This window comes from Peromyscus maniculatus, chromosome 15, assembly GCF_049852395.1.
Source record: "Peromyscus maniculatus bairdii isolate BWxNUB_F1_BW_parent chromosome 15, HU_Pman_BW_mat_3.1, whole genome shotgun sequence".
In the NCBI taxonomy this organism is placed as follows: domain Eukaryota; kingdom Metazoa; phylum Chordata; class Mammalia; order Rodentia; family Cricetidae; genus Peromyscus; species Peromyscus maniculatus.
The window spans coordinates 26,945,320-26,957,664 of record NC_134866.1 but is presented as its reverse complement, the minus strand read 5'-3'; the positions used below and the strand labels follow the sequence as shown (position 1 = coordinate 26,957,664).

Genomic DNA, 12,345 nt, shown 5'->3' with positions numbered 1-12,345 from the left:
TTTACAAATTATCCTTGAATATCCAATAAATGCTGAACACAAAATAGAGGGACATGAGGATAGATATTGAGAAACCGACATTGAGCCAGGCCTTGATTTTCCAGTAGAAGTGATTGCAACTCAGGGCAACATCTTGTGGTTTTAAGTCACTTGGAGTGGACAGTGGATATTGCAGGTGTCTTCACTGAGTCCTAACTTAGTGTGCTACATAGAGTAGTTGGATCTGTACAGGCTATATACTGTCCTGTGTCCTCTGTCTGTTACAGATATTTTGTCTGCACTGACTACATACTGTCCTGTGTCCTCTGTCTGTTACAGATATTTTGTCTGCACTGACTACATACTGTCCTGTGTCCTCTGTCTGTTACAGATATTTCATCTGCACTGACTACATACTGTCCTGTGTCCTCTGTCTGTTATAGATATTTCATCTGTACTGACTACACACTGTCCTGTGTCCTCTGTCTGTTATAGATATTTTGTCTACACTGACTACATACTGTCCTGTGCCCTCTGTCTGTTACAGATATTTCATCTGCACTGACTACATACTGTCCTGTGTCCTCTGTCTGTTATAGATATTTCATCTGCACTGACTACATACTGTCCTGTGTCCTCTGTCTGTTATAGATATTTCATCTGTACTGACTACACACTGTCCTGTGTCCTCTGTCTGTTATAGATATTTTGTCTACACTGACTACATACTGTCCTGTGTCCTCTGTCTGTTATAGATATTTCATCTGCACTGACTACACACTGTCCTGTGTCCTCTGTCTGTTATAGATATTTTGTCTACACTGACTACATACTGTCCTGTGTCCTCTGTCTGTTATAGATATTTCATCTGTACTGACTACACACTGTCCTGTGTCCTCTGTCTGTTATAGATATTTCATCTGCACTGACTACATACTGTCTGGTGTCCTCTGTCTGTTATAGATATTTCGTCTGTACTGACTACATACTGTCCTGTGTCCTCTGTCTGTTATAGATATTTTGTCTACACTGACTACATACTGTCCTGTGTCCTCTGTCTGTTATAGATATTTCATCTGCACTGACTACCTACTGTCCTGTGTCCTCTGTCTGTCTGTTATAGATATTTCGTCTGTACTGACTACATACTGTCCTGTGTCCTCTGTCTGTCTGTTACAGATATTTCATCTGTACTGACTACATACTGTCCTGTGTTCCTCTGTTTGCCTTTTAGAGATAGACTAGACTTTTTTCCCCTAAGATGACTCAGTATCTGTTGCTTTTAACCCTTGGTTTTCTTTGGAGAGAGAGGAGCTTATTCTCTGACATGTCTCCTTTTTCTTCCTGAATCTGTGTCTGAGTTATGTTTCTTTGCCTGGATGTCATTTTTAACTTGTTCCTTCATACAAGGGATGCCTACCTCTGCCTTTCTGTTCGAGATAAGTAATAGATATAAATTCTAAAATCTAATTTAATACACTGACTATCACTAAAACTTACTGGAATTTTCTGTCCACTTTTATTTAAAAGATATCTTTATTATTTATCTATCTGTCTATCTATCTATTTATTTATTTATTTATTTTGGTTTTTTTAGACGGTTTCTCTGTGTAGCTTTGGAACCTGTCCTGGAACTCACTCTGTAGCCTAGGCTAGCCTTGAACTCAAAGAGATCTATCTGCCTGCCTCTGCCTTCTGAGTGCTGGGATTAAGATGTGTGCCACCACCACCCAGATCTGTTTTTGTTGTTGTTGTTGTTTTTTAAAGGCAGTCTCATTTAGCCCAACCTGGCCTCATATTTGCTATATAGCCAGGAATGACCTTGAACTTCTTGATCTCTCTGCCCCCACCTCTTTGCTGTTTTTACCGTCATGTTCTGCCACATCCTGTTTGTATATGTATACATATATGCAGGTACATGTGCATGTGTGTGCTTATGGAGGCCACAAGTTGATATTGGGTGTCTTCTTTAGTTGCCCTCCGTGTTATTTTTGAGACAGTCTCTCACTCAGTCTGTTTGGCTAGACTAGCTAGCCAGTGAGCCTCCGGGATCCCCTGTCTCTGCTTTCCCAGTGTTGGGATTGCAGGTGCATGCTGCTGTGCCAAGTTTAGGTCCCCATATGCTCATGCAGCAAGTGCTTGACTGAAGGAGTCCTCTCTACATCCTGCTTTTGTTTTTCGTGCTGGGGTTTATGCATGGTAGGCAACAGCTCCAGCTCCCTAATGTGCATTTAAGAATAGCTTGTGAAAGGAGGTGAGGTAGTTCAGTGGAAAGTGTACTTGTTTGAGCCCTTCCATGGTAGGAGGAGAAATCCAGCTCCTACCACTTGTTCTCTGACACCCCCCCCCCCATACACACAGTGGCACGTGCCTGTGCTTGCATGTCTGTACATACACAGTAAATAAATGTAATAACAATAGCTTATTAAATCAACGTAAACGTCCTGAGCATAGGTGGTAATTTAATGTGCATTCTAAAAGCGTGCCTTTATTGTTATTTTGGGCCCTTAATAAATGAAAATCGTGACCTTTTGCTTTTGTATTTATTTGTTTATTTATTTATTTTTAGGAAATTCACACAACTGAAAAGGAAGTAACACAGAAGGAAGTCACTCTTCACTTGTTGCCAGGTAACGGTCATGTTAGCATCATATCTGACACTCAGCTCAAGGCCAAAGATAGGTTACGTCATCCCTAGTGTTGCTATTATAAACTCTTTTGTTCTCATCCTCTGGCACATAACAGTGATGATGTATCATAATAAAGATGTCAAGGTCTTCAGTAACTACACACCTGGCTCAGGGTGTTACAACATTTGGAAGGAATTTTCTTTGTTTCCCTTTCCTCCAACCTGATGGGAATAAATGGGAAATTTATTTCACTTCTTTCACAAGTCAGTGAAGCCTTTCTGAGGGTGTCCTACTTGGCTTTGTCCAGTATTTCTGGTCTCCAGTTAAGAAAACCTAGTCCCTGGAAGAATCCCATAGTCTGCATGTACTTGTGATGCTTCTGTCCATAGTTGCTCTCAGATCTCACAGCTGCCTGGGCCTTCAGGGCTGGTGGTGGGAGCCTCACCCGTCTGTCTGCTGGTATATCACTTCTGAGTTCAAGAACAGAGACCTCTTGGTGGCATATCTCCCTCTTATGTGGAGAATGTTGCCAACTCCATAAAAATCCTTTTCTTTTTAAGTGTTTTGTTGATTTTGAAACTGGGTTTCACACAGCTCAGGCTGGCTGGGTTTGTGACCTTCTGCTGCCTCTCCCGAGCCCTGGGCTCACAGATATGCAGGCTGTGTCGAGTTTTCAAAGGGTTTTTGTTTTCCTTGTAATGTGGGTTTTCCTGTAACAAGGATGCCTGACTTTTTATTACCCCTTCCCCACCCCACCCCAAGACAGGGTTTCTCTGTGAAACCCTGGCTGTCCTGGAAATCACTTTGTAGACCAGGCTGACCTCAAAGATCTGCCTGCCTCTGCCTCCCAAGTGCTGGGATTAAAAACTAGATCAAATGAATTTTTAACCAACAAGTGAATTCAGAGGTGAAGAAAGCCAGAGGGAGGCCTTAGGGAAGACGGTTATCTGTCAGATGACAAGAAAATCCCTCTGTTGTTGTTGCAAAATTAACTCTTGTTTCCTATGTGTCCGTCTCTTCTTGTCCTCCCCCAGACACTAGCAGGTTTTCTCTGCTTCTGGGGAGCAGAGGCTCACCTGGTTCCACCCTAGTGCTTTTGGGCTATGGGGTCTGTCTTCAGGAAGTATAGCTTCTAGTGTGGGCGGGTGCCTGCAGATGGAGTGGGGTGGGGTGGGGTGGCACTCGAGAGGAAATGCTTTGAACTAAGAAAGAGGGACTGTGTCCCCTCACCTCATGACCTCCTTTTCCCTCTCATCCTCCAACGTGAGCCAGCGCTTCTGTCATCTGAGGAAGCTGCCCAGAAGCCCTGGCTTACACAGAAAAAGGGGCCGAGTCCGAATCCGGGCCCTGCGGCCTGCCCGCCCGCCCGCCCGCCTTTGCTCCACTTCTAGTACCGTGGGACACCTACTGTCAGAGTAATAAAAACACCAAGATCTACACTAGAGAAGGCAGCTGAAAGGCAGGTGAAGGAGACACAGCTCTCATCCCAGCACTTGGGAGGCTGAGGCAGGGGGATTACTATGAGTCAAGGCAGCCAGCTCAGGCTACACAGTGAACTCAAAGCCAGACTGTGTAATCTAGTGAGACCCTGTCTCCAAGCAAGGAGAGAGAAGAGGCTTGAGCTTGTGAGAAGTCAGAGAAACCCCGCATGAAGTGTGTCTGGGCCATTTGGTTCTCCTGCTCTGCTTCCCTCGGCTTCCCTCTGCTCCTCCGTGTGCAGTCCCTGCCCCTCCTGCTGGACAGCGTGAGAAAACTTGGTGCTCACGCTTCCGTGTGTTCCCGAGGCCTCTGAGGAGAGTCCCTGTGTCCCATCAGGTGAACAACTGCTCTGTGAAGCCAGCATAGTCATGAAGTATGTCCAGGAAGACTCCTGTCTGAGTGGCGTCTACGGGAGACTGGTCTGCACCGACTTCAAGATCGCCTTCTTGGGGGATGACCACTCCACCTTGGACAACGGTGGGGTACGTATGAACTGCGCTTGCCGAGTGCTAGGGGAAGCGCCCCGGGATCCGGTGCGGCCCCTGCCGCCTTTCCCCTCCCCCACACAAGCAGAGGCCAGCCTCTCCCGTTAGCGGTCTGCTCTTGCCCTGCACGGGCTCACGCCACCAGGAGGACCTCCAGAAATCCCCACCTGTGCTTCAAGCTTGCTTTGGCCCTTCCGAGCTGACATCATCAACTTTCCCCGATTGCTTCTGAATTCAGCACGGCATGAGTCACTTGTTGGACCAACCTCTCCCACCATGTCCGGTTCCTCACGGTTCCCTCTGCTAAGCTCTTTCACAGATTCGGGAACTGGGCTCTGAGGTTGTTTCTGTTTGATCCGAACCTAGTTGCAGTGTTGTTGTGAGACTTGTGACTACTTAGGAGTGAGCAGTGGAGGAGGGCACGACACCCGGTGGGAACCCCACGGGCCCCGCCTGACCCCCGTCTGCCAGCTGCCCTGGACCCCTTTGCTTTGCATAAAGCAGGACTGGTGCTCCTCTCAGGCTGGCCCCTGCACCGCTCTCCACTGCAGGGCTTGGCTCCTAGAGCTGAGCAAAGACAGCTTTGCCAAACACTTGCCTCTCACAGTGCTTCTCAAAGCCGCCCAGGTAGCTTGTCTCCGCCTGTCTGCACTTGGGTGCAGGACTAACTCTTACGTCTGCACTTGAGTTGGAGTGCACAGTGAGTGGGTTTCCTCGGGGCAGCCCAGAAGTGGCACGTTCTCCCTGGATTGAATCAGCTGGTGCTCAGGAGATTTTCTCACAGTACTGCAGCATCCCTTTCTTGGGAGCATGGGGAGATGTCTCTCTCAGTGTACAGTGGAGAACAGTGATTTGCTTTGCTGTGAACATCTGAGTTTATTGAAAGGAGTCACTGTTATTTCTTTTGATTTTTGTTTGTTTGTTTGTTTCTTTTTAGGAAACTCAGTTTAAGAATAAGATTGTGGGAGCAAATGATGTTCCACTTCACTGTGTGGATCAGATTTATGGAGGTGAGTGTCTCCTTCCCTTGTTACTCTGCCTGCCTCAGAATATATAGCAATAATGATGATATCCGTACGGCCTGTTTAACTGTGTTAGTTAAGTTACCGTGTGTAAAGCAGCTCTGTGAAGGGTAAGTGCAGCACAGAGTAGCTTACCCAGGCTTCCTTGGATTGAAGTAAACCACGCTGGGCTGGGATCCTCTTCTCTATCTCGTTCTTTTAAGATTTGTGTGAGTGTGCACGTGGGGGTCAGAGGGCAACATGCAGGAGCTTCCTTCCACCTGTGGGTCCTGGGGTCAAACCCAGGTCACCAGGCTCAGTGGCAAGCCCTCTACTCACCGACTCACCTCCTTTTCTGGTGGGCGGGGGTTGGGGAGACAGTTTTTGTTTGTTTGTTTGTTTGTTTGCTTGCTTGTTTTAATGTAGCCCACCAGCCTCAAACTTGCTATCTTCTTGCCTCTGGCTCTGGCTCCTGAGTTGAGTCTGAGTTGTCAGGTGCAGGGCACCACACCTAGCCGGAAGCCTGTTCTTCCTCATCCTCACACCAGCCTATTCTGAGTTGGATGTTGATCAGTTAAGGTTCACTGTATGCGGGTAATGGGCATATGCTTGACACACATTAAATGCTTGTATGACAGTGCCCTTAGAAAACATAGTATCATGTTCAGTGAGTACACACAAGGAAAACTTAAAGAAAAAGAAAAGAAAAACTTGAGCTGGGTGTGATGGTGCACACCTTCAATCCCAGAAGGCAGAGGTAGGTGGATCTCTGAGTTTGAAGCTAGCCTGGTCTATAAAGTGAGTTCCAGAACAGAAACCTTGTCTAAAAAAAAACTTGATTGTATATTAGGATATCTTTTCTGCTGACTTAATAAGATTGCCCTTCCAAACCCCGCACTGTTTTCTGTTGGATGTTTTCAGAAATTGTTCAGCCACCTATGGTATTCTCAACCCCAGTAGGTGCTGAGTGAGTCCAGGCTCTGGAGCAGGGGTGGAAATGTTTAGAGAGACTCTAGTCATAAATGTTGGCCAGCAGGAAACTGTATCCCCAACACTCTCCCTTCCATCCTTTATGAGCTCAACTTTTGCAGTTGGGCAGCTTTTCCTTTTTAAGTATTTATTTATTTTTAAGTTTTATATGTATGAGTGTTTGCCTATGTGTGTGTGCGTGCACATGTGTGTGTGTGTGTGTGTGTGTGTGTGTGTGTGTGTGTGTCTATGTGTATGTGTGTGCACCACATGCATGCCTGTGCCTGAGGAGGCCAAAGAGGGTGTTGGGTCTCCTGGAACTGGGGTTTCAAATGGTTGTGAGCCTCCCTTTCATGTTTGTTCTGGAAAGCAACCCTCTCTTCTGCAAGAGCAGCAAGTGCTCTTAACCACTGAGCTATCTCCCTGGACCCAAGGTTTATTAGTGGGTGTGTGCGTGTGGGAGCAGAGGTCAGAAGAGGGTATCCAGTTCCCTGGAGCTGGAGTTACAGGCAGTTGTGAACTGCCTGACATGGATGCTAGGAACTGAACTCTGGTCTTTTGGAAGAGCAGGAAGTGCTCATAGCTGTGTGTACCCTAATAAAATTTCCCTAAAGATCAGAGAGACAAAGGAACAAGCCACTGCCTCGTCTTACCTCTAGGACTTCTCAGCCTGAAAAGCTTCAGTTCCTGTCTCCTGAGCCTTATTACTTTTCCCCACCCACCTATTACTTCCTGGGATTAAAGGGGTGTGTGTGTGTGTGTGTGTGTGTGTGTGTGTGTGTGTGTGTGTGTGTGTTTCCCAAGCAAAGGCATGAGATCTCAAGTCCTGGGATTAAAGATGTGTGTCACCATGCCTGGCTCTGTTTCTCTCCTAGACTGAGTCAATCTCATGTAGTCTAGGGTGGTTTTGAACTCACAGAGATCCAGACAGATCTCTGCCTCCCGAGTGCTAGGATTAAAGGTGTGTGTCACTACCCCCTGGCATCTATAGTTAATCTAGTGGCTTGTTCTTTTCTCTGATCTTCAGCCAAAGTTTATAAGAGCATACAATATATCACCACATAGCTACTGTTTCTCAGGCCCATCAGAGCTGTGCTTTCTTCAGGCTGTTAGAGTCTGCTCTGTCCATTTGAGTCTCAGGCTTATTCCTGAGGAATAAAGAATCCTGCTAGAAGCCCGAAGTGGTGGCACACACCTTTAATCCCAGCACCTTAGAGGCAGAGGCAGGTGGATCTCAGAGTTCAAGGCCAGTCTAATCTAAAAACTTAGATCCAGAACAGCCAGAATTACCCAGAGAAACCCTGTCTTGAAAATTCCAAAACAAACAAACAAAGAACAGTCACAAAAAAACAAAAACAAAAAAGAATACTTCTGGGAGGGACTCCTGTCCTTGGAAGCTAACAGTCTACCTGTTCCTTTAGCCTTAATTTGTTGCCATGTAACATTCATTTCTACTCATGATTTCATCGTTGGTCTGTAGTGTTTGATGAGAAAAAGAAACCTCTGTTTGGACAACTGAAGAAATACCCCGAGAAGCTTGTTATCCACTGCAAAGACCTGCGGGTGCTACACTTTTGTCTGAGGTACACAAAGGAAGAGGAAGTCAAAAGGGTAACTAGCTGCATGTGTTTTTAGGTTTATTTCCCATCAGGGTTTCCCCCACTGACTGTAGGTTTTGCTTATATTGCCTAGAGGTGGAAGGGAGCCTTTCACTCTGAAGATGAAGCTGTAATATCATTCTTGGATTAGTGTGTGGGAGATAGTTGGGACAAGCACCGTAGTGCTGGTTACCTAGAACTACTAAAGGGGGACGGGGAGGTGGTGAGTGAGGTCAGGGTCTGCTGGGGAATGGGGAGGAAAAGACAGCTAAGGCTGGCCCTTCCTCTACAGTCTGTCTCACATGAGTGCTGACTTCCAACTCCTGAGAATCTGTGTGTTTCCCTCTACGAAACAGCAGTTGTTCCGTGAGCAAAGTCGGGTCACTAGGTGCACCTGTAAAGATTAAGTATCATTTCCTGGTGGACACATCAAGTTGCGGTCAGGAAATGGCTGTACCAGTTTGCTGTGATTGATTATAATTTCCAAGGTTTTTCTTGCTGCGACAGGGAAGGTCTCAAACTTGCCCCTTTCATGGTGCTCACATTAGGGAAGGCCCACAAGAAGCCAGTCTGCTTATACTGTGTTGTGTGCAATGAATTATGCACGCTATGTATGGGTAGTGCCTTAATTTTCTTTGAGATAGTATGGTAGTTCAGTTAGAATAGTAAGTGTAATTGTAGTATCTCTTCTGAGCAGGCAGAGAAAGCTGTAGATAGAGAAAATTCCCTGGGAAACAGAGCATTTCCTTTTGAACAGTTATTTTAGTCATTTATCAAAACATACTTTTGATTAGCATATTAGATAGAGAGTACAGTGATGGATTTTCTTTTTTTCCTTTTGAGACAAGGTCTTGTGTAGCCCAGGCTGGCCTTGAACGCTCTCTGAAGCCAGGAATGACCCTGAAGCTTTGCTCCTCCTCCCTCTACCTCCTGAATGCTGGGACTATAAGCATGTGCTACTAGGGCTTTGTGCATGCCAGGCAAGCATACTACTAACTGAGCTGCATGCCTGGCCCCATTCCTCCATTGTCTAGAGGAGCCACAAGTGAGTTGGCTAAGTGTACTGCTTATTCTCTGTTATCAATTGTGAGTCTTGGGCATGTTGGATATTTGGACCTGACCTCATAGGGCAGTTGAGATGTTTAACTCTTGGTTTTGGGGAAATTAGACTGTGTTTTAATTTTCCCTAGAAATTCAGAGCTCTTAGAAAGCATGACAAAATAGTATTCTGTTGCTCTGGCACTATTCCAAGAGCCTACTCATAGATCCAAGTTCAGCAAGGGTTGTGTTGTCCCCAGAGCCCGTTAGTGTGATAGAGAACAGAATTGGTGCCTGCTTTTCTCAGCGTTGATCTATGAGAAGCATGACAGTTTCCATTGGTCCTTTCTTCTCTAGATTGTCAGTGGCATAATCCATCACACCCAAGCTCCTAAACTGCTGAAAAGACTGTTTCTGTTTTCCTATGCAGCTGCTGTGCACAGCACAGGTAAGTCTCTTCGGAGCTATTGTTGCTGAATAGTCAGGATCCTTCCTATTCACTTTTGGTTTTGTCTGTCAAACTCAGGAGCTTCCTGCCTTGGTCTCCTGAATGCTGGGATTCCCAGCAAGTGTCCCCAGCCCCAGAAGGTTCCTTTCTCTTCTCCCCTGTAGTCAGGAAGGGAAACCCCATCTTAGTGAGTTTGTATCACTATGACCAAATACATGCCAGAAAAGGGAAGACAGGTTATTTTTGGTTCACTGTTTAAGAGGTTCACTCCATGGTGGCTTAGCCCATGTGCTTGTGGAACAGCTTGAAGACTGTTCACCTCCTGGTGAGGGACAGGAAATAGAAAAAGAAGAAGGAAACAGAAACCAGACATAACTTTGGCAGACACACTGCAGGGACCTGCTTCCTCCAGGAATGCCTAATCTCTCAAGGTATCTGCATCCTCCCTGTCTTAGTTAGGTTACCATTGCTATGATGAAACACCATGACCAAAAGCAAGCAGGGGAGGAAAGAGTTTATTTTATTACACTTCCAAATCGTAGTCCATCACTGAAGGAAGTCAGGACAGGAACTCAAACAGGGCAGGAACATGAAGACAGGAGCTGATGCAGCGTCCATGGAAGAGAGCTGTTTACTGGCTTGCTTCCTGTGCCTTGCTCAGCCTGCTCTCTTATAGAACCCAGGACCACCAGCCTAGGGATGGCACCACCCACCATGGGCTGGACCTGCCCTCATCAATCACTAATTAAGAAAATGTCCTCCAGCCTCATCTTAGGGAGGCATTTTATCAATTGAGGTTCCCTCTTTTCAGATGAATGTAGCTTGTGTCAAGTTGACATAAAGCCAACCAGGACACTCCCTGAATGACAACATGCATTTGGTTGCAAGCATCTAATAAATGATTCATTCAGGAGTACTCTTCTTTTCTTGGGATCTTTGCTTAACTGATCTTTTAGGTCTGTTTGCTTTCACGTTGCAATGAATTGTTTGTGTGGTTACTTATGAAAAGTCAAGTCAGGGGCTAGAGAGATGGCGTGGTGGGTAAGAATGTCTGCTGTGCAGGCATGAAGAGTTTCAGTTCCTGGCATCCGTGTAAAAGACAGGTGCAGCGGTGCGTGTCTGGAGCCCCAGGACTGCTGGCTGGAACAGATTGTGGGGGCTTTCTGGCCAGCCAGGCCAGCCAGGAGAGCGAGGTCTAGGTTCAGGAGGGGCACTGCCTCAACAGTAAGTTGGAGAGCAGTGGAGAAGGATATACCTAGTGCCAACCTCTGGTGCCCACGTGTGTGTGCGAGTGTACACACACAAGCGGACTTGAATTGTTTTTAAAGATTGATTTATTTATTATGTACACAGAAGAGGGTGCCAGATCTCATTACAGATGGTTGTGAGCCACCATGTGGGTGCTGGGAATTGAACTCCGGACCTCTAGAAGAATAGTTGGTGTTCTTAACCTCTGAGTCATCTCTCCATCCTGGACTTTAATTTTTATGAATTAAGAAAAGGTAAAATCAATGTTATCCTGGGAAGGTAAAACTTTTGGAAAAATAAAATTGAGACAAAATTTAAAATAACTCTATTTGTCTTTGGGTTCTTTTTTTCTACATAAATATACTTGTGTTTATTTAAGATTCTAGAGGATACCATATATTTAAAGTTGGAAATAAAGAGAGAATAATATATAGATGTTTGGTGGGCACAAGGCATTTGTTCATAAGAAAAGCACTCGGTGGTGGCGCACGCCTTTAATTCCAGCACTCGGGAGGCAGAGGCAGGTGGATCTCTGTGAGTTCAAGGTGAGCCTGGGCTACAGAGTGAGTTCCAGGAAATGCACAAAGCTACACAGAGAAACCCTGTCTCGAAAAATCAAAAAAAAAAAAGAGAAGAAGAAGAAGAAGAAGAAGAAGAAGAAGAAGAAGAAGAAGAAGAAGAAGAAGAAGAAGAAGAAGAAGAAGAAGAAGAAGAAGAAGAAGAAAATATTTGGGGTTGGGGATTTAGCTCAGTGGTAGAGCACTTGCCTAGCAAGCACAAGGCCCTGGGTTCAGTCCTCAGCTCTGGGGGGAAAAAACAAAAAACCCAAAAGCACTCTAGTAGTCTGGCTTGATAAAAGAAAACATGCCAGGATTACCAGTGCACACAGAGTGACACCCTGTGTGTATGTGTGGGGGGGGGAGGGCGATGGGAGGAATGGATGTTATTTACAGTTCTGAGTGTTTGCCAGTTTGTTGAGAAGAAGGCCGAGATGCTCATCAGGTAAAGACCCTGTGGCCTGAGTTGAGTCACAGGATCCACATGGCAGGAGAAAACCTTCTGAGTCCTCTGAGCTCTGCTGTAGCTCCACATTTGTGTGTGTGTGCACATACAGCAGCACACATGAGTAAATGTCATTTACAACAAGCAGACAGTGTCCAGCACGGACGTGCTTTCCGTGTTTGTCTTCTTCGTGCACTGCTCTCCCCTTAGTGTGTGTGCTCTGCCCCTTCCTCTCCACATGGAGTGGATGCTTAGTGACCCTGCTCCTTGTCAGAGATGTCTGGTTGGCTTGTCTAAGAGCGCAGATGTAGAAAGCTTTTGGACGTCGACAACCACCCATTTTATATACATCTGTTGAGTGCTTGCTGTGGGCCCGGCTCTAATATTCGGCACATGTAAGTTGGCTGTTTTTATGTCTTCTTGATGAGTTGTTCCCTTTCTCACTATGTAGTGGCCTTCCTTATCTGT

At 45.9% G+C, this 12,345-nt stretch overlaps 1 protein-coding gene across 3 annotated transcripts in view; it reads left to right on the top strand.

Annotated features, from left to right (window-relative positions):
* Positions 1 to 12,345, top strand: part of Mtmr12 (myotubularin related protein 12) — a 78,133-nt gene that overhangs the window by 30,050 nt on the left and 35,738 nt on the right. Inside the window, exons 2-6 of one of the 3 annotated variants that reach the window (XM_042261402.2) lie at positions 2,549 to 2,609; positions 4,425 to 4,570; positions 5,511 to 5,583; positions 8,024 to 8,154; positions 9,537 to 9,627. In XM_042261402.2, the coding sequence (XP_042117336.2) occupies positions 2,549 to 2,609; positions 4,425 to 4,570; positions 5,511 to 5,583; positions 8,024 to 8,154; positions 9,537 to 9,627 (502 nt within the window). The remainder of the gene's footprint in view (positions 1 to 2,548; positions 2,610 to 4,424; positions 4,571 to 5,510; positions 5,584 to 8,023; positions 8,155 to 9,536; positions 9,628 to 12,345) is intronic. The other 2 variants (XM_076551736.1, XM_076551735.1) reach the window with 2 other exon arrangements.